The sequence below is a fragment of the Primulina huaijiensis genome, chromosome 10 (genome assembly GCF_012295235.1).
Source record: "Primulina huaijiensis isolate GDHJ02 chromosome 10, ASM1229523v2, whole genome shotgun sequence".
Classification (NCBI taxonomy): domain Eukaryota; kingdom Viridiplantae; phylum Streptophyta; class Magnoliopsida; order Lamiales; family Gesneriaceae; genus Primulina; species Primulina huaijiensis.
Window position 1 is genome coordinate 3,304,129 of NC_133315.1, and position 22,600 is coordinate 3,326,728.

Here is a 22,600-nt window from a genome sequence, read left to right on the forward strand (position 1 = left end):
TCACATAAGATATCTTCACCCGTAGGCGAACGGTGAATCCCCGACTATAATACATTGGCTCATACGTATTTCGAAACTACACCAAGTCTGGCCACCTGATGACCCTCAATGGAGTCGGTAAATGGATCAAAGTGCATGCTAGTACGTAGAGCATCTACATTATCCCGGGTCAAAGGAATAATGGTGTATAACCATAACTGCAAACTATTACACTCGATAAATGATAACCACTTGGACAGTCCGAGTGAGGGTTGTGCAGTGCATCATCAAATGATCATCCATTTGTATGAATATACTTCTTCATGAACTTACCAATGGAACATGACGTTTACATCAAAGATGTTAGTCTCAAGTTCAGGCGACTTTTATCCTTATTTTAGGAGGCTGATTCACCTAGGAACCCGTTTAGAATATACGGTACACTTTATAATGAGTTTCATGATCTTACGTTGATAGGTATACGCCATGGTTTCTTTTGCATATTCAAGGACTTTGTCTATACAGCTTGCATGGGAATATAGATAAAGTAAATGTCATGATTGGATAAAACCATAAAATATTATTAAAGTAAATATTGTTTTTACCTAAGAGTCAATAAAACTCAAATCACAAGTTGGCTCACTAGACACCTACTCTAACAAATAATACGACCCAAAGTTTGTGTAATTTATCATAACAAATTCCAACAACATGTGCGCATGCCATTCAAACTTGTTCGATTTCAGACCAACAAGAAACAAGAGTAAATTAGTTAACTCCTGAGATTTCATAAGACCTAAATTAGTGAAACTAGGCATCATTCTCAATTTTCACATATTCCATGTACTTGATATTTTAGATGCAACATTGACCATGTGATTATAGCATTAGGAGATTACTGGATAAAACTAACACACAAGTATAAGAAGTATGCCCCTGCTAACCTAATAAACAAAGATTTATCACATGATATTTGACATAATCAAGCAGCAAAGAGTCAATACTTATCTCTATACAATGTATCCGATGATTTTTTATGCGAAATTTGTGATTCCGGTTGGCGAAGAGCGGTAGGGTAGATCATTCGCAGTTCTTACTAAGACAGACACTATGCGATCAAGTGAATCTGGCCTAGGTAGTCAGCTCCATCGGAAGTAGCAAGACCACGTTCATCCACGGCAGAGGCTTTATGCCTGAGAGTTGATTTTCTTACAAATCAATGGCGGTTGCACACTTCAGGTTTTCTGTATCTGAAGGCAGAAAACCTTCTTAGTTAGGTTAGTTGTTAGGTGTAATGAAGAATTAATGCATTTCTTGAAGCTGAATTTTCAACCAACAACTTTCTTTGAGTAACTTCATCAAAAATTCAGGTGGTTTGTGGATAAATGATTGAGCCCGATCATGACCAGTCGAAGAAATCAATGGATCAAGATAGCAACTGTTGATCAAGCTGAGAGGAAATTTGATGCCAAAGCAGAACCAATGCTATGATCTTGACCAACATACTGGAATCAAGCTGAAATTCGGAAACGTTTGGCAGGTGGTCATCCAAGAAACCTATCCTTTTAAGGCATTCAACTCAAGGCCAACTCACAAATATTAAAATGTAGATAAATAATTAAGAAAACAAGATCCATTGTAAGCTGAATTTGGGCATATTCTCATGTAAAGTTTCAATAAGGTTTTGATAACTAATTAGATTAACCGAAAGGAAATGCAAACCCCTTCCATCCTTTAAAGAAACAGATAAAATGATAATCATGTTATGACAATCACAATTATTTGTTAATGAAAGATAGAACCAACTTAATGTGTTCAATTTGTACTTTCAATCCACTTTTCCTAAAAGAACAATGAGAATGATCCGATCTTTTGCATCACACACAAGATAAAATTACAAGTTCAAAATAGATTAAATATCTCTTGTAAAAAGAGCCTTCAGTTTAAGCACATTCCATCAAAATTCATAGAATCAAAGTGCAAAGCCAAGATTGATTTGATAATATCTCCATATGGCATTAATTCAAATGTAAATCACTTCATTATTGCCTCTGTTATCTAGCATTTTTTAGTAGCCTATAGTGTAATTGGAATGTCCTGGCATAATGCGATGACACACAAACATCTGGTTTTTTCAGCTAACCATGCTAAGTAATCGCTACATTTAGTTTTCTACCATTGAACATGAAACAGAAACAGATTCTCACATTTGCACAATAGTGAAGAAATTCTACTGGCGATAAATTGATTTAGACACAATCCATTTCAGTAATTGTTCATTTCCAGCTAATTTAAACCATATTCTGATCACAATGTTTTACTGTTTACTAGAGAATTAAATTCAACATTGCTCAAAAGAGATATTTCTATTCCGCAACCTCCCACACTGCCAGAAATCACAGAATTAAGAAACATTGACACAGAGCTCGCGATTCGTCAGCCTATCATGACTCATGCAAAATCAATTGGAAGAGAGACCTGAAAGATTAATCTCTAAATATGCCAATTACCCTACCGAATTTCATATCGGTTAATTAGAGTGTTGACTTGTTCAGTGAAATCCAATTAGGAGGGTAGGTGAATAAATATTTTAAAGTTCTCTCTTAAAACACTATCAACTAACGTGACCGGTTTTTATATGGTGACTTATAAAAGACCTGATTTTCTCAACTCTTAAAAATAGTCGGACCACAAATAGTGCGGAAAAAGGTTCGATGATTCTTAAGATTATTATATACTCAAATATAGAAAAAATAAACAAGATAAGAAAATGCAGTGACGGAAATGACACATGAATTTTATGGATGTTCGGAGATTCAAGCTCCTACGTCACCCTTTTCCCGCTTAGAAAGAATTTCACTAGAAGATTTTGGTTTTACTACTCTTTTTAACAACCCAGACTTATCTACTAACTAAGTCGAAACTCCCAGTTGATTGAGACACAAAGTCTAACAACCAATAAAACACAAATGAAATAAAGAAGTGAATCCTCATATTCATACAGTCGAAAAAATCTTTAAATGTTCTAGACAGAAATGATCGAGTAGTTTGAAAGAAGCCCTTGATGATCGGATAAATTATCTCAAATGTGAGAGCTGACGAGCTGTAGTTGATATCAGAGTGATGAGTGCTCATAAATATTTTAGGGAATGCTTCAAGTGTGTAAAATCTCGTTGTTGTTAAAGTTGTAGTTTTTAAAACACTCCTTGACATTATATTATATATTTATAGTTTCTTGCATCTTCTAGTTCAACATTCGACTGTAGCTCAATAAATAGGCATTAATGCAATAGTACTATTGTCGTTTAATTAATTAGCACTTTTACATTTTAACAAATGTGAAAGGAAACAATCACTGACAGCAAAAGTAACTAGTTTTGCACGTATACTTTTTAGGAAAACAATATGATATTCTGATATCTTTTTTGTCGTGCATGATCGGTCTACCAACTTTTCTGATAAAGTAAGTGAGATACTTGTAATACATGTTACTTGTATCTGAAGATGACTTTAGTCAACCGTTTATAAATGTACTTCGATATGGTGAACGGTTGAGTAGCCCTCATGCCACAGACTTGTACGCTTGAGCGGTTGAGTAAATCAAAGGATCTGCTGATGACAAAACTGTTAGATATCTTTATATCTTGAGACCGGTTGAACAACTTCTTCTAAATCTTTAATGGGCGGTTGAGTACCTGTAGTACATTGTAAAGGCAACTTGAACTAATACAATAAGTTATTATTTGTTATCACAAAAACTAAGAGATCTAAAAATTTTCTTTTTTTGGTGATGACAAAACCTAATTCCCATAAATATAAGCTACAAGAAAAATGAATTTAATTGCTAGAATGTAAGAATAAAAGCAGTAAATCTTAATGCACATAAAAACCTATACCACCCCATATCCGCCTATACTACCTTCTAAACCAGGAATTTTCTCCACCTTCTGATCCACCACCTCTCTTATGTTGATCACTCTTTCTTTTTCCTCTCCAACTGCTCTTCTCCTAGCTTCATCTTGTCTCCGTCTGGCATGTTCTTGCCTTCGTTCTTCTTCACTTTTTTTGGCATTACCTTTTTGAAAATAATCCATCATTTCTTGTAGTTGAGTGCCAAGGTTAGCCTGAAGACGATCAATACGAGCCTAAGTCTTTGTTCAGTTTGGTTTAACTGTCCAGACAAAGTGACTATGGCATCGTTGGTGTGCTTCTTTGAACTCTTAACTCATTCATGTGAATTTTGATGTCTGATTTTAGTTCAGACACATTTATCATAACATATTAGCGAAGATTGGATATACTGACATCAAAGTCCATCAAACGAGCATCAAAGTCGACCATGAGGCGTCAAACCTTTTCAAGATGGAAATTGACCTCTAAAAAGTGTGCATCGACTGCAATCTGATTTGTTGTGCGCGAAGGGTCAGCCTCATTGTCATTATGTTCCAACCGGTTGTCTTCATCATCAGTACCCATCTCAACATTTTCCATCTTATCTGCTCCAGAGGTGCCTTTGAAATTTGTAAGAATGGAATATGCATCTTTCAGTATGTCATACTCGATCAGAGGACGAGAAAGAGCAGAAGATTCAACTTGATCAACAATCTTTTGAGTTGGTGGGGACTTTGGGGATTATTCTTCAAATATAGTCTTAGGAGATGCACTCTTCGGACCATTTCTTGATCAGTGTCCATGCAAGTAGAACGATCACAAAAGAGGTCAAAGTTTGTCATACAATTTCATCCACTGAGGTCAGAGGGACCTCGGGTAGTAATGCATCAATCTCAGCAACTGTAGAAGGACATGTTTCAGAGTCGGTAAAAGTAGAGGCAGAAAAAGGTACCACTGATTGGGTTTCCCCAAAGGTTGGAGCATGATCAATGGTTGAATGATCTATAGCGATTGAAGAGGGTTCTTCAACGGCCGCTTGTTCAGCATCAAAGAGAGTGGAAGGGCCACCGTCTGTATATGACAGGTTGATGTCTGGGACAACCATTTCATCTTTTTTTTTCTTTCTCTTCTTTCTCAACCTCGTCTTCTTCTTCTTCTACATCCATTTCATTTAGCATGTCAAGGGCTTCTCTGGTGCAGATTTTATTGTTTTGGGGAGCGATTGAAGAGGAATTTCGAACTCACTCCACTTATTATGAACCTTTGAGCTTATGGCCAACACATTCAACTCCGGCTGTGAGATTACGACAGCATCATCGGGAGCTGTGCGGCTGGTGGCATCAAAATTTGTCTGTTGCTGGATGAATATCAACCGTAGAATTATTTCCCTCAATTGGATGTCAATAAACATCTGATAGCCGAGAGCTACTTCAATCTCATCAGTCTTGGCCCAATCCAGCATCTGGAATTCTAGAGTGGCCAGCTTCTCAATTAGATTCTCATCCAAGTTGGTCTTGAACAAAACAGAGGTGCGATTTCAAACCATATGTTGAACATTTTCTTTGCCACTTCCTTCAATACTTGAGACATTGTCAAGGCAACATCTTTCTGAACATCAGTAGGAGTCTTGGATGTCAGTGGCATCTTCCACTTGCCCTTGTTCTTAGGGTCCACTAGAGGAACTGCAAAAGCTTGGGAAAGAACAGCACCTTCATAAATTCAAATGCCAGCCAACGGTCGAGTGAGATAGAATTGTGAAAAAGTCATCGGTTGAAACACTTCGGACAGCAACATTATCTTCTTCTTGGGCTTATTTTCGCCCTTCGACCTCTTGGGGTCATTAGTTTTTTATCCTTTAAATGCAGTGGTCGAAGCCTCGGGCCTAATGAAGACATGTTTTAGAGGGATGTTCTCCTGGTTGTCCTCTTCATCGGTCTCATAGTAGACTGTCTTCCTTTTCACTGGTGCCCTAGTCATGTGCTTTCTTCCTCTTGCTCAGAACTTTTATTTATTTGCAATGATATTTCAGCAGCGATGGTAGAATAGTTCTTCTTCAGAAATTCAGCAACAGTCACAGCATTGAGCCACTTCTTTGGATGCAGCGGCTTAGTGATGCAAAACGTCACTTCAACAGATCAAGCAGATAAGAAATCTGTAATGTAAATCCTTCATATTGACCCTTTCCCTTGGTCATTGCGCACAAAATCCCAAACAGGATATCAAAACAGTTGACAGCGATCATTGATGTGATCACCACCATTTATTGGAACTTCTCCTGGGTGATCTTGTCGTATGCCCTGCTTTGGCCATTATGGTGTTGGCCACTATGTTGGCCACTATGTTGACAAGAAATCAAAACTCTGTGTACTTTAACGTGTTTCTTCATAAACTTTTTACTAGATTCAATATATANGTAGGATTGTGGATTTGAATTTTGAAATCTGATTAAGATATGAAACAATGCTTATGTTTTTAAAATAAACTCTTAATCACGCGCGATAAATGCATATAAAAAAATGTTGGTAATTAAAATAAATATGAATCATTTTTTGCAAAAATCAATAATTAAATATAATAATGAAGATATTAAATGTCAGAGGTCAGATAAAGTCACGGTTTCCAAAATTCATTCAACTGTTTCGGTTGAAAACGTATGTACCTGCTGAACAATTTTTTATCAAGCATGACACATTTGTACTTCATTATAATCAATATAATGTAAAGGATAATTATCCCTAAACATATGTACTAAGATAAATTTACCGAACCAACAATATTTCTAAAATAGGAAACTTAGTGTCCGATAGCATTTTGGTAAGAATATATGTTGATTTTTGATCGATTGAGATGTATCCTAGTCGAATCTCCCCCTTCATGACATGATCCCTTATGAAGTAATGTCTAATATAATTGTGCTTTGTTCTGGAATGCATGATTAGATTGTATGTTATGGCAATAGCACTTGTGTTGTCACAGAAGATGGGAGCTTCATTCTGCTTCTGTGATTGAAGTGGCTATGGATGTCTGCTTCTTGCTAAATCAGGAGATAGGTCTATCTTTAAAGAATTTACATGATCCACTCGTGCTCTTCCTGTCAATCTTACAACCTGCATAATCTACTTCAGAATATCTAATAAGGTTAATACTTGAGTCTTCGGGATACCATAGACCCACATTGATAGTTCTGTTAAGATATTAAAAATACGCTTAACTCTATTGTAATGTGATTGGTTGGGAGCAGCTTGAAATCAAGCACATAGACAGACAACAAACAAAATATATAGTCGACTGACGGTTAGATATAATAGTGTCCTATGAGATCGTGATACATTGTTGCCTCGACCAGAATTTCCCTTTCATCCTTATCTAACTTGATTGATTCGCTCATAAGGTGGATGCAATAGAGCAGTTGTCCATTCCAAAGTCTTGATGAGATCTTGGTATACTTGGATTGATTTATAAAGATGTCTTTATCAAGCTGTTTGACTTTCAATCCAAGAAAAAATATAAGCTCGTCCATCATAGTCATTTCAAACTTTTCTTTCACAAGGTTAGATAATTTCTCACAAAGTTTGGAGTTAGTATAACCAAATATTATATCATCAACATATATTTGGACTAGAAAGATATGATCTACCTTAGTAAATTTTAACCAGGTCTTATCGACTGTTCTTAGCGCAAAATTGTGATCAATTAAAAACTTAAGGAGAGCACCATATTAAGCTTTAGGTGTCTGTTAGTTTATACAAAGCTTTATCTAGTTTAAAAACATAATTTGGATAAGCAAGATTGATAAAACCTGAAAGTTATTCAACATAGACTTTCTCTTGCAGGAGACCGTTTAGGAATGTAGACTTTACATCTATTTGATAAACTTTAAAGTCCTTGAAAGCAACATATCCAAAGAAGATTTGAATGGTCTCAAGTCTTGAAACAGGTGCAAATGACTCATCAAGGTCAATACTTTCTTCTTGTCAGTATCCTTGGGCTACAAAACGAGCCTTGTTCCTTACCACTGTTCCATTCTCATCCAGTTTTTTCTGAAAACCCATCTAGTCCCAACGAAATTTTGCATTTTCGGTCGGGGAACTAGATGCCAAACTTTTTTGCGCTCAACCTGGTTAAGTTTCTCTTTCATGGCTTTTATCCAGTTAGAATTTGCTAATTCTTCATCCATCTTCTTTGCCTCAAGCTGAGCGATAAAAGTAGCATGCAAAAACTCATCAATAATTTGTTTCCTAGTTTTAAGAGGTGCATAATGATTAAAATTACCAAATTGGGTTGATGATTTCTGCTCCATCGGTAGTTTGGTCGAAGAGTATGTGGATCATGTTGGGGTTGATCTTCTTCTTTAATGATAACCTCTTCCTCTCCTCTTCTTGGATAATTCTCTGTGATCAGTTCTAGGAGCTCTTGATATGGTCCGATAGGATTGTTTTCCATGATTACTGGACCGGTTTCAGGAATCACGTCATTGTGTCTCCATAGCTTAATCTCACTATTACTTTCGTAGAAAATATTTGTATCTCCAATATTTGACTTAACTCATTTACATTTACATGTTCTTCAGTTTCACAAACTATAGATTCATAAAAAAAAAATTTATAACATGAACGGATTCTTCAACGGTCAGAGACTTGTTTTTGAAGACTGTATAAACTCTACTGATCAATGAACAACTAATTAATAATATTTCATCAGCTTTAGCATCGAAGGTAGATAATTGAGTTTTTCCATTGTTGTAAATGAAACATTTGTAGACAAATATTTTGAAATATGAGATATCCGATTTCATGTCATTCCAGATCTCATAAGGAGGTTTCATATGCCTTTTTTAATCATATATGTATTTTGATTATAGCAAGATGTATTGATATCTTATACCCAAAGTCTTTGAGAAAGATTTGAATTAACAATAATTGTTCTAGCTATTTCTTTTGAATTGTGGTTCATTCTCTCAGCAACACCATTATGTTGAGGAGACTGGGCAATTGAGAACACATATTTGATTGTCTGGTCATCAAGATAGAATCCAAGGGTTTTGTTTATGAACTAGATATCCATGTCACTCCTTATCCTATCTATCGTATTAGATTTTTCATTTTGCAACTGTTTTAAAACTTTGATCAAATATGAAGCGGTATGATCTTTGGATGGTAGGATGATTTCCAAGTATATCGAGAGTAACCATCCATTATCACTAGAATATACATCATTCCTCCTATACTCTTTATTGGAATAGGGACAAACATCTTTTAATTTTGAAAGTAGATCTCATATGCTTGCCCAATTGGCATGCGGTGCAGATTTTTTTTTTTTGATGAAAATATTTTTGAGCAAACCGATCATCAAATCTTGTTTACTCATATTGGAAATTAATTTTAAATTTAAGTGATTCAGCTGTTTGTGCCACAACCAATGGTTATCATTACTCTGAGCAAAAAAATTGTAGGAGAGGGAAGGTAATCATCTTTCAAACTAATTCTATAGGTTTTTTCTTCTCTTGATCTGATTAGCATGATATCATCATTGTTAGATTTCATAGTGCAAATATGTAGGTGAAATTCAACTAAATAATCATTATCACACAACTAGCTAATGTTAATCAATTCATAGCATAAGTTTTCAAACAACAGTACATCTTAATAATGACATTATCATGGATAATCTTACATATACCCATGGCTTTACCTTTTCATTTATCACCAAATGAGACTCTTGGTCCTTTGCATTTAATCACTTCTGACAGAAGCTTTTTGTTTCAATTCATGTATCTCAAGCATCCACTATCAAGGTACCAAGTTGAATCTTCGAATGTTTTTGTTTTATGTACCTATCGACAATACAAAACACTTTTGGTATCCATATCTAGTTGGGACGAGATCATATTAATCCTTTCGGAACACACAGTTGAATTACCCTTATTGGCTTACCCTTATGTGTATCCAAAAATTCAAGCGGTCGAGTAAAGTTTTGTGCAGTTATATGCAGTGTCCTAGATTTAACCAGATGTTATTTAGGTTGTTTGTCCTTGTTGTCCATTTGTACCTTCTTAGAATAGACCTGCAATTAAAGTATTGTCTTGGTCTTCCCTTGTAAATACTTTTTCTAGATTGAAATGGCTTCTTCCAAGACTGGTTGCAACTCTGCCGATTAACTTGTCCAATTCCATTTGATCTTGGCTTTAACGATTTATTTCCAAACTTAGAATCCAGAGGTTCGACGTATCCCAGTCTTCAATGCTTATCCTAGTTCTCATATATTACTTTATGTTTTCTTGGACCTCATGCTTATCATGTTCATATATCATATTGGACCGGATAAAATTTATCATTTTAGACTTGCTTTTGTCCATATACTATTGAGTACAGTCATCATGTCATAGTCTAGACCGGTTTTATCACCATCTTGCTTTTGTTTTTTATGCATCTTACTTAATGAAACTGAAGATTGGTTCTAAGTGTTGATTACCTGGAGAAACTTTTTATTTTCATTCAAAGTAGCTTGGAATAGTATTCTCATATTATCATTTTTATTGGCTAGCAAACTTAATTTTCACCTTTAGACCGTCGAGTTTCTTTAGTTGCAAGCAACTAGATTTACTCGACTTATCTTTTAAGCTTACTTTATCTGCTTTCACTTTCTCAAATAGTTGAGAAAAAATCTTGTAATCTTTGGTCAAATCATGAAGTGCAGTGACGAGGTATCTTGTGTAAATTCACTAGGTCCAAAATCAATACCTTATCATCATCTTCTTTTGGTTCTGGATTTTCTGTTAGGAACTGGACCAGCTTATGATCACTATCACTTGAGATGGTTTCTGATCCAGAAGAAACATTCTCTGATTCTGCCCACTTGCTCTTGTTTTCCTCAGCAACGAGTACTTTTGGATCTTTTCTCATCCTTCGACCGTCTCCTCTCGAACGATTTTTCCTCATCTGTAATGGGCCTGTTACAGTCGGCAATATAGTGACCTTTCTTGTCACAGTTAAAATAAGCTTGATCATACTCTGTATGGTCTTTTTAAGACAAAGTTTAGTAAATTTAGATTGATTATTGCGCATAAATTTACCGAACTTTTTGACAAACAGAGATATGGCATCATTGCTCAATTTCTCGGCAGATTCCTTGCTTGAAGTCTCTTCGACCGGAGGAGCAACAACGGTTGTAGCCAGAGATTTCGTCAATTGGAATGTGGATGGTTCTTCTTCAATTTGAATACCAAACTCGAACTCTTAGGCTTTGAGGTCAGCAAACAAGTCACAACTCCAGTTTGCTTAGATTCTTGGATTTTCTCATGGCCACCGTCTTTACTTCTCACTCTTTGGGAAAAGCTCGTATTACATTCAAAGAAATTTCACGGTTAGAATATTTCTTACCAAGAGATGCAAGTTCAATAATGATACTATTAAATTGTTCACCAAACTCATTGAGAGTTTCTCCAGGATTCATCTTGGCATTGTCGAATTTTTTCTTGGAATTGTCGAATTTTGGGATATTCACAGTCAGCTTGTTCTTTTTTGTCTGGATTCTTCAATTGGCCGTTAAAAGTGGAGGGTACCGGGATGAAATAGAGAGGTGGATCAAGAGTGGAAGAAGATGGAACACGATGAGTGAAGTGATATGAAATCATCTCACTTTCAACAATGTCGATTTCGATGGTTTTGAAATATCATAAATACTATTTTAAAATATTATCAGGAGAAAATAAATGAAATAAAATAAACTGATTAGGGCATCTCCAACCCAACTCCAAAATGGAGTATTCCTTCATTATAGAGAATGGATTCTCCTCCGAACCATCTTTATTTGTCTACTCCATTTCAGAGGAAGGAATAGTAATCCTCTAAAAATGAAGGACAACTATTCAAATGGAGGATGGGGTGAAAGATACAAATAATTATAGAATTGTCATTATGAAAATTGCAATATAACCCTTGTAGTTTTATCAAATTTTTTGGCCAATTTTTTAATAATTTCGAATTTTTTAATTATTTTTAATGTTAAATAATTTTTTGGCCACTTTTTTTAATTTCGAATTTTTTAAATGTTTTTAATTTTAAATAATTTTTTTGTCCATTTTATATTTTTTATTTTGAATTATTTAATTCTGAAAAATTTATTTTAATTGTTTTATTTTTTTTCATGAATTAATTTGTGTGTTGTTCTTTAAATCATGTGTCTTTATGTTTGTCTTGATTTATATTTTATGTCTGTTTGATAATGTTGTTTTTTGTTTGCAATTTGATGACACAATAAATGTATTGTTTTAAATAAACGAGTCGAATACACATGTAGTTGCGTTATGTTTAGCGAATTAATTAAGTTTAGTTAAATAATACATTATGAAATTAATTAATTAATTATATATATATATATGTGTGTATTTGAAAATGAAATAAATTAGAGAAATGAAATATTTGGTAATATTTAAAATATATGGGTTGAAATGAAATAAATTAAAGAAATAAAGTATTTCTTAATATTTAAAGAAAATGGGTTGAAAATGAAATAAATTAAATAAATAGAGTATTTGATAATATTTAGAGGATATGGGTTAGAGATGGCTTTAGTAGGAAAATGGCAGATCAAGCAGAAGTAAAAGTCCACACTTTCTGTCATTGAGATTTTAGCTTAATAATTTTTAAATATAAAGAAACATATACAGAGTGTTTGGAAATGTCAAATACAAGCTTTTCCTCCTTCGCATTCTGGTTACAATCATCGAGCCATTACTCCAAATTCCCCAGAATTCTAGTTTCACAGTTAAAAACATGCATGCATATTAAGAGTAACCTTATTAAAATACAGTTTCAATCCAATGTATCGAATACGTTAATAACCACGCAGTTGAGCTTCTCGACTAGTCAGTGGAACGTAACGAACTGATGTCTCACTTCGAACACTTAATGAGCCATCCATATTCTTGTCCACAACTTGAAGGTCTTGGAAAATGTTGCCCACAGGGATCACAAGTCTCCCGCCGGGCTTCAGTTGTTCTACTAGTGCTGGAGGAATTTCGGGTGAAGCAGCCCCGACATGAATGGCATCATAAGGTGCAAACTCAGGCCAGCCCAACCTGCCATCTGGTTACCATGCAAATAAAAAAGACTAAATATTAGGTAGCAGGATATATAGACGTTGTTCGTTTGACCTTTTGAAGCTAAAATTTCTTCACTCGAAAGTATATAGGCGTTCATTCGTTTGACCTTTTGAAGCTAAAATTTCTCCACTCGAAAGTGCAGTAGCCGTTTGTTTTCATCCACTTTCAAGATCGATTTTCTCTATCATTTTGTGATCCTCAATACACATACATTCAACTTTTGACCATATAACTATAACTACATCATTTTATATACCTACATCATTCGGCTTTAACTTTATACTCCATTCCCAATTCACAAGCAAATTTTCAAAGATAATACCCCGATCCCTAAACTGAAAGCACTTCCCCACAGTAAGACTACAATCCCCGTTTAACATACAATTCAAAGTAAGAGCGCATCAAAATCAAAGGTATACCGCCAACATGCACCGAGAGAGGTCCTTCTTTCAATAGTTCAGCTGCTGCACTTCTTTGGATATTTCTAATTGAAGATTCAACCAACTCTGGAATGTGTTCAACACCAACAGCTCGGCCTTGTTGTCCAACCATAACAGCAAAGCAAGCGGTCAAATACCCAGTTCCTACAAGAGAAATCCAAAAATTGGAAGGGCCTCAAAGGACTGACGTTAGCATGTTATGAAAAATTCATCGTACTAGGAATATACTAGAAACTGATTATGCTTACACTCCTCATTGTATTTTAATTCCAAATTCTTTAAAAATTCTATAATTTTAATCTATCGCTTAACCAACTGGTAGGATCCTTGCCTAATCCTCCACCATAATGGGAGATTTTCAGTAAAAAAAAAAACTTACTGATGAGACATTAATTAATAGAATCACTAAATACACATTATGAACTTAAAGACATTTCATAGCAGAACTCGATAACATATAAAACCTGAACCAACATCCAATGCATGCATGCCAGGCTTCAAATGGTTCTCCAACAACTCAAGGCACATGGCATGCATATGAGGCGCAGAAATAGTAACATTGTAACCAATCTGCATTGGATTGTCCACATATGGTGGTGTATCCGCTGGCACAAACAAAGCTCTGTCAATGGTTTCCATTATTTCTGCTACTTTCTGTGACCTTATCACTCCATGGCTCTGCAAACGATCTACCATTTCTTTGTTCTTGTTAATACTGCTTCCCCTCCAGATTCGCTATTCATATAACATGTTGTCCGATGAACCCAAATAAAACAAGTAAAAACTACAAATTTATCAAAATTGGAAGAGACACCACATTCCCACATCACTACAAAGAATTACCGGTTAGACACCATTTAATACATGAACTCAACCCATTGTGACAATGATGAATTCGCATACAAACCCCATAAAACACAAAGCTATTTCTTTAAACACAAAGCATCAGTTCTCATCTAAATTACATAAATAAAACCAAAACTCGTTTTGCTTCCAACTTAGCATACAAAATTTCAATCTCTAACTCAAGCAAAATAATCCTTTAGGAAGCCACAACTCAGTTAAATATATCTACTTTCAAGCAACTGCATATGCACCCCGATGAGAGTACCTTCCCGGCCACGCCTGAAGCAGTGCGCAACTCAGGCTAGTAAAATTATCCCCCATGGATATTTTTTTTACTATCTCGATTTCACATATGGACTGCGCTTGAGTGGAAGGCACAACAAGAGCATTCTTTGCACCCAGATGTAACAAAACTAAACCTTCAATAAAGCTAACAACTTGGCTCTGGAGCAATAGCCTTAGTATGCTCCAAACACTCCATGCCATGATAGTCGAAAGTCATTTAATTCAACATAAAACATAAGTCACTGTCTTTAACTTTTAGTTATACACTAATAACTATTACATTTTTATTATTGTTTGACAGTTTAAAACCTTCAACAACACACATAACATGGCTGTGGAGAAATAGCCTTAGTGCACATCAAACGCTCCAAGCCATGAAAGATATTGAATTCTAGGTAAAAGTCTCTAACTTTTACTCATGAAATGATAAATAAATATCAGTTTATTCTCGTTCGAAAGTTTAAAAATACAGTCATTTCTTTTCAACTGAATTTTCTTCAAATTGTTATATTCTTGCACATCATGTCATAAGCCTGCTTCGTGGCGGTCAGGGGTGTCTCTCTTTGTGTATTGTGTTAGGTTATATGATAATCATGCACTGTACATCTCGACTATACTTCTTTACCCCTTTTCCGAAAGAAGAAAAATATACCAGCATCCTCTTTACCCTTGGCCCTTGCGGGATTCACATTTTTCTTATCTTAAAACTAAAAGGTACAAACAATTTTGCTCCTTCATATCTTAATAACTCTATCAAGAGCAAATAGTGCAGAAAACATTAAGTCAATGAATTCCTCAGATCACACGCTCAATCTATGCAATTGATGCATCATCTATGGTGGAAATAATTGCAAATAAAAAGGATACATATCTTCTCATTGACAAACGTTAGCTCATAAATTTGAATTGAGTGCAATGCCAACAGAAAAAAAAAAAAAAAAAAAAAAAAAAAAAAAAAAAAAAAANAGCAAACAAACAAACAAGCACACACAAGAAAACACCTAGTAGAAGCGTCCAATTTGCTTCTACCTCCATGGTGGCGGCGGCGCTTGAACTATAAAGGTGATGGATTTAGGGAGGAGTACGATAGCGGCAACCACGCGATTGTTGTGATGAATAATAGGAAGCAAAACTATCCTTCGACTTTTGTCCCTGCCGTCATCGTTCTGTTATCACGTGCCTCTCACGTTTGAAAAGCATCGTCTTGGTCGGTTAATTGAATCTGTCTTATTTAAAAACATAAATTAGTAGTTTGATAATTTGGAAACTAAAGTTTTTAAAATACTACCATCACTGGGTAAGCAATTCATGCATAGATATTAATTTTTTTGTGAAAAATCTAAAAAAAATTTAAAATTGATTTTTTATCATGATTTTTTTTATATTACGTATGGTATATGATGACAATGGGACGGGTCTGCGAAAGATTTGGTCAATCCGTTGCTTCATCAAGGAAAAATTGGGCTCAGAACCACCCCAAAATACGTCGGATCCCATCTAGGTTAGACGTCGTTTGTGCAGTATTTGGGTTGCGAGCGACAAAGAATGTAAGTGTCAAAATGTAAAATGTAACTTCTAAAATAACCAAAAGTAAGTCTCGATTTAACCATTTGTTATAATCTTCTCGATTAGTCATTGAAAAACTAATAAACTAATAATAAAAATAATGGTAATTGGATTTAAATTCAACAATGACAATCGAATTAACTTCGTAATTAATGAACGGAAATATATATTTTTTTTTTTACAAGTGAAATGGAAATAATAACAAAACTAGAAATTCGAAATGAAGAACGTAAATATAAGCTGGAAATTGTGTGTTTAAAGCTGGAAAAATATTAGCTTAAGAACTAAATTTGTGCTTGAAACTTTAAACGCCTACCCGGAGTCGAAGTTCTCAAGGTGATATATAGTCTACAAGATAGGTGATTGATACCTGAAAAAGCACTACTCATATCAACAAAATGCATTTTCTTTTCGAAAGCTCGAAAGCTCGTAACATAAGAATTCCAAAGTTAATTGTAATTGACTTAAAACATTTATGGGATGAGTGATGTCACGTGAAATATCTCAGATTACACGTGAGTGGAGACATAAACACGTTGGAAAGACTCATATTGATATGCTGAGAACAATCATCGAACATGAGATGTTACAAAACTATTGATCGAAAATTGCAGGTTGTGTATTGCTATTTGGGAGTTGATTTTGTGTGTTGTGCTTGTTTCTGCCTTTTTTCCCTTTATTTGTATGTTTCTTCGAGCTGCTCTAATTGTCAGTCATCATTTCCAACATGGGATATGTAGTTTTTTATACTTATTGCAACTACTTTACCTTAGTCATATTTTTCATTTTTTTTTATTTAGTTCCTCCATTGATTCATCCGAGTCATTACCAACAAGATGGCGTAGACAGTTTTCCCCAAATTTTGAAACTGAATTATTGACACTGTTGAGATTATTTTTTGGGCCTAAAGCTCATTACTCACTTCCACAACACTTGCCATCAATTTTATGGGCAATTTAAAAAATTATTTTTTGGTTAAATAAACACGTAAACCCGCAAAACATCATTCGAGTTGCCCGTCTAATCCGCAACCCACCTTGAGTTTGGTTAAGTTGAGGAATTTTCAACCCGCCAGGAGCCTTTTTCCGGGTCGGACCGACCCGTTTGATAGCTTTAGTCATAACCTAACAATTTATATCATCCTTAAAAAAACAAATCAATATTAATATAAAATACAAATGATTGTTGTTAATATACATATCTGAGTGGATCCAGGGATGGTTTATTAAAAACTGTTATCCACCTCGGACTCAATTTTGGGCTGTCGATGAGGTTTAGATCCACCTTGTTCAGATAGTAAATCCGACTCATTGACATCTATAATATGATACATAAGTTTTATTATCTTTTTATATTAAATAAATTTCAAACACTTTTGTAGTCTTATAGGGATAATTTTTATTTATAAAAAATTACACAATGATACTTTTGGCTCTTCATGTATTATAAATTATAATGTGTTGATGAATTGTTATAAGTAATGAATATTTTCAAGCGCGGTGTGCTTATACACTCAATATTTATATAAACATGATAATTTTTGTTATTTTAAAATTAATTATTTTTTATTAGGAGTGAGACTATCTAAACATTTTAAAAATATGTATAAGATTGAAAGATTAAAAAAAAAAGGTACAATCGTAATTTTACTTAAAAATTCACCAAATATATTAAAAGTTAGTTCCCAAACTTTAATTAAAAAGCAAAATTTTTAATTTGTGAAATTAGATTTACATGATTTTATTGTATTTAAATTCTTACATTTTTGTTATTTAAAAAATTAATCTTATGTTTTTATATGCTAATAATGATTAGCAATTCCTCAACCTAACTGACCTAATTCCATGTTGGGTCTTACTTATTTTAGGTCAGACTTCAAATTCAAATGATTTGATGTGGGCCAATTACTTTGTCGATCTTGACAAAGCTTTTCCATTTTTCGAGCAATGATCAAGCTCGAGTCACATATATTATGAAAAATAAAATTAAAGTAACAATTTAACCACTATTTAAAAAATAAAATTACAACGGTTGGAATTTTTACAAAATATTTTATATTTCAAATAAAGTCACTCTTATTTTTCAAAAATTAAATTACATACCTTTATCCATGTTTATATTTTTTTTGCTAATTTTGATCCATCCCTTCTATCATTTATTCTATCAATTTCTACTATAATTGTGGCTGTGGGAATCTTTGGTAATTTTTGTGTGTATAATATATACGATGCACATTTGTTAAGAGAGAATAATCACATTTCATCCAACACTAAAAATACATTTTCTTTGCCAGGAAAAATATTGAGACTTTTTCGTGCAATCTAACAATTATGTATTTTAGAATCTTTAACATAAACATCATGTTTCTTTCGTAAGGACATAGAGATATTCATGCATATAAATAAGTGCTCATTGGATGAAGCACTGAACAACACTCTCTTAAACTTTTCAAACGGTTATCACTTATCGAGTAATTAGGTGGTGAGATTGGGTGTAGTCTCGACATACGTAGGAGTCAGTATATTGTAATCAGGTCTCACCGCTCACCTACGAGTGTGGATATCCTATGTGATCTGTGTTAGAGTAGGTGTCCAACGAGTTGTGGCTTGAGCTTTATTGATTCTAATGTAAAAACGATATTTATTTTATTAATATTTTATGATTTTATCCAATTATGACATTTACTTTATCTGTATACTCATTAAAATTGCATAGATAAAGTCTTTGAATATATAATAGGTACACTGAAGTTTGTCTCTCAACGTAAGATCGTGCAACTCATTAAGAAATGTACAATATATTCTAAATAGCTTCCTAATCAAATCATCCGCCTAAAATTAGGATAAATGTTCCTTGAGCTTAAGATCAGCATACGTAATATAAACGTAATGTTTCATAGATAATTGCATGGAGATATATTTGTACAGATTAATGATCATTTAATGATTCACTGAACAACCTTCTTCGGACTATCCAAGTGGGTATCGCTTACCAACTAGAATAATATGGGATTATGGTTATACACCATTAGTCCTTGGACCCGAGACAACATAGTGGCTATACATATTATGTAGAACCCGTAAATTAGACTACGTATAAGTCATGCATAATTCTAGTATTTAAATTAAAATGATTTTATTGCATGAGTATTTAAATTCTTTTCTTTAAATTTATTTATTTAGTTCATGCAGTAGTTTAATTACTACCTTTTCAGTTAAATAAGAGAGGCCGGACTGGAGTTGGAATAAAGAGATAAATTTTAATATTTGGAAAACATTCTTAGAATTTATTTAAGATAAATAATAAGTTAATTTATTGTAAAATAAAGTTTAGGGAATTAATTAATTAATTAGAGATAAGTAGTAAATAAATTCTTTTAGGTTCAATAATTTAATTAAAAGCCTAAAATAAAATATGTGACCAATTGAGACAAGTTAATCTAGGCTTATTTTATTTAAGAAATTGTAACTTAACATGGTAGTAATTTAATTTAAAGAATTATCCATGCATGCAAGATAATGGCATTCCTTAATTAATTTATTTATTCACTAAAATATTTAATGGGTAGATCAAACTCTAAAGAATTAAAATACAAGATTTAAGAAATATTTTCCCTCCATTTTTATTTAAGATTTCGGCCACCCCTATGAGATTTAATTAATTTGTCAACTCTCCTTTTTTTAATCTTTCACTTGGTCCTTTCCTTATCCAATTTTTGGGAGATAAATCTCTCAACTTTAATCCTCAATAATTAAACAATTAAGCAATATTCTCCCTTATTTTGCAAGCTCAAAATCGGCCCTCCTTTAATTTTGAAAGATTATTTTGAGTTGGACAATTTATTTCTTAAATATCTTTCCCTTAATCTTTTAAAGGTAGATATTCTCCCCACTTTTAAATCTCTACCAATTAATTTATTTAAGCTATTTTCTCCCTTGTTCCTAGACCCAAAAATCGACCAAGTGCACCCTCAATTGTCCTTCAAAAAAATCTTTTGATATCATATTATTTCCTTATCTCTCACATTCAAAGATAGCAAGATTGATTCCCTTCCATTTAACTTGCAACCTCCCATTTATCTCCCTAGACTCCCTCCCCACCATCATCACCGAAATTCAGAGCATATTGAGAGAAAAAAAAACGTGAGGTGCTAGGGAGGAAATCGAGTAGAAAACAAGAAACCAAAGAAGAACACTCCGTCTCCTCCGCGCCGCGTCGTCGCTCGTTTGTTTTTCCTTTCAAAAACAAAATATTCAGGCATGCATATACCATCCCTTGCCCTTCAATCAAGTCATATTTACAATTTTTTTACAAACCATCATGTGTGCATGAATCATGAAAACCGAAACTATGTCAAGAATTTTCGAAAAAAAAAAAGAAAAGTGTGCAGAATTTCGGCTCTTCACTTGTTCACCTCACGGGCTTGGCTTGTTTCTGATGTTTCAGGTGTTGGCTCGACCCTAGGCTCCCAAGGCTGCATCTAGACATGTACTAGAACATGTTAGGACCATGTTGGTCCATTCGTTCAGTCCCACACACGCTGGAAACTCGCATGTGACAGCAACACCCCAAATGTGTCCATTTGAGTCTCGATTTTTATGGTTGCTGTCAAGGGAGAAAGTTCTTGATCTTGGCTGCCATAGGGGCCTATAGCCATGGTTGGAACACTTCCCTATCATGTCTAAGACGTGATCAAGTCACCTTTTTGAGGCTTGGTCCATAGTGGAATCGGTTTTTAAATCAAAAGAAACAAGAACAGCCCCTCCCCTTCGGCCCTTCATTTTACAGCAAGTGTAGTTCGATTTTTGTGGTGTGGTGTGAATCTTGGTTGGCCTCGGGCCCATAGCCATGATTCATACCATACCTCTTGATGTCTAGATCATGCCATGGTCAATCAAACGGCCACTGGAACGACACGGGACAGCAAAGGAAGCAATATACACCACGCACGCAAGGGTGCCTCTCGAGTGGACTTTTCGGTTGGTTTCGGGTGTGGTTCGAATTGTGGCTGGCCTTGGGCCCTTAGCCATAGTTCCAACCTTTCCTTAGGATGTTGGTAAGAGGTTCTGGTTGGTGGTTCAAGCCCCAATGGTCGTTAGTCTGGAAAACAACACAAGCAATCGAAGGCACAGCTGCTGTAATTTTTGACAGCAAGAGTGCCGCGGTTAAGAGGCAAGTTCCGGGTCTTTGGTTGGCTTTTAGCCTATGGCCTTGGACGGGACAGTGCCTCATCAAGTTAGAAAGGTCATATTTTTGGCCGTTTGTGATTCGGATCATTTTAGAGGTCGTACGAGAATTTACGGTGCAATGTGCCAAAGTGACTCTCGAAAGAGCGTTTCATGTTTTTGGCCTCCATTCACTAAATTTCGAGTACTGTAAATTTAGGAACATTATTTCATCATTTTTAAGAGTATTTTAATCATGACTAAACGTTGGTTTGGTGTTGGTTCGGGTTAGTTCGGAGTCATGATTAAATACTAAGTCAGTGGGCGTAATTGTCTCGTTTTTGGATTCAATTACAAATTTTGGTCAAGTAAATCATTTGCATATTTTTCATGACATAATTAGGTCGCAACGAGCTTGGAAACGGTCCAACCCTTATGGTAAAATTTATACATGATGTTTAATTTTGTATTTAATTATATTACGTGCAAAAATGTAAAATATTCATTTTGATATTTATGCGATATTGCTTGTGGTCACTTTACTATCATGGGATTTTACTTCACCCGGTCGTCAGTTACCGGTCAGTTTAGTTTTGTACCACCCAATATAATGTGGCATTAGTCTGATCAGACGATTAGTATTTCACCCGGTCGCCAGTTACCGGTCACGGTCGTCAGTTACCAGTCAGTTCAGTTCAGGGGCCACTTGCGTATAACATAATCTCAACAGAAAATTATTACACGTTATTTTATGACAGGACTCTACGGAGCAAACATTTTACTTACTAATTTCAGTTCAGTTCAGTTCAGTTATGCACGTAATATCAATTATTCATGATGAGATTTTCAGTTTAGTTATGCACGCATTTCATTTACTCATGACATGATATTTTCACCTTGCATGCGATTTTATTATTATTACTTGTTATTTACGATATATGCATGCTGAGTCTTTAGACTCACTAAACTTGATTGTTGTAGGTACCGATGAGGTCGGGACCGAGGGCGGGGACCAGTGAGCTAGCTTGGGTCGGCAGTAGTGGAACCCGTGGACCTCATTTTTAGCATTTACTATTTTTAGGCTCAAACATTTTTCTCGTTGTTGGATTATTTTAAATTATTATTTTGCAAACAAACATTTACTTCCGCTGCTATTTTGAACATCAAACTTTATTTTATCAGTTTATATATGAATGAGGCATTTTAATTAATGAAAAAGAAAATTTTTAAATTTTTCCGCAAATTTTCAAGTACGAATTTAGAGGTCTCTACAGGTGGTATCAGAGCAATGGTTCTGTAAAGGGTTGTACTACTACTGACCTCGA

General features: G+C 34.6%; 1 protein-coding gene across 3 annotated transcripts; it reads right to left on the reverse strand.

Annotated features, from left to right (window-relative positions):
- Window positions 1-12,540: 12,540 nt before the first annotated feature.
- Window positions 12,541-15,760, reverse strand: LOC140986379 (protein-L-isoaspartate O-methyltransferase 1-like). 3 transcript variants are annotated; one of them, XM_073454596.1, is made up of 4 exons: window positions 15,574-15,760; window positions 13,878-14,148; window positions 13,393-13,557; window positions 12,541-12,956 (listed from the first exon to the last, which is right to left on the reverse strand). In XM_073454596.1, the coding sequence occupies exons 1-4, from the start codon at window positions 15,577-15,579 to the stop codon at window positions 12,706-12,708; spliced, it is 693 nt and encodes a 230-aa protein (XP_073310697.1). In that variant the 5' UTR covers window positions 15,580-15,760; the 3' UTR covers window positions 12,541-12,705. The 3 variants fall into 3 exon arrangements, with proteins under 3 accessions (XP_073310697.1, XP_073310698.1, XP_073310699.1); XM_073454597.1 differs by having other exon boundaries at window positions 15,546-15,709; XM_073454598.1 differs by lacking the exon at window positions 15,574-15,760 and adding an exon at window positions 14,525-15,479.
- Between the last annotated feature and the right edge of the window lie 6,840 nt (window positions 15,761-22,600).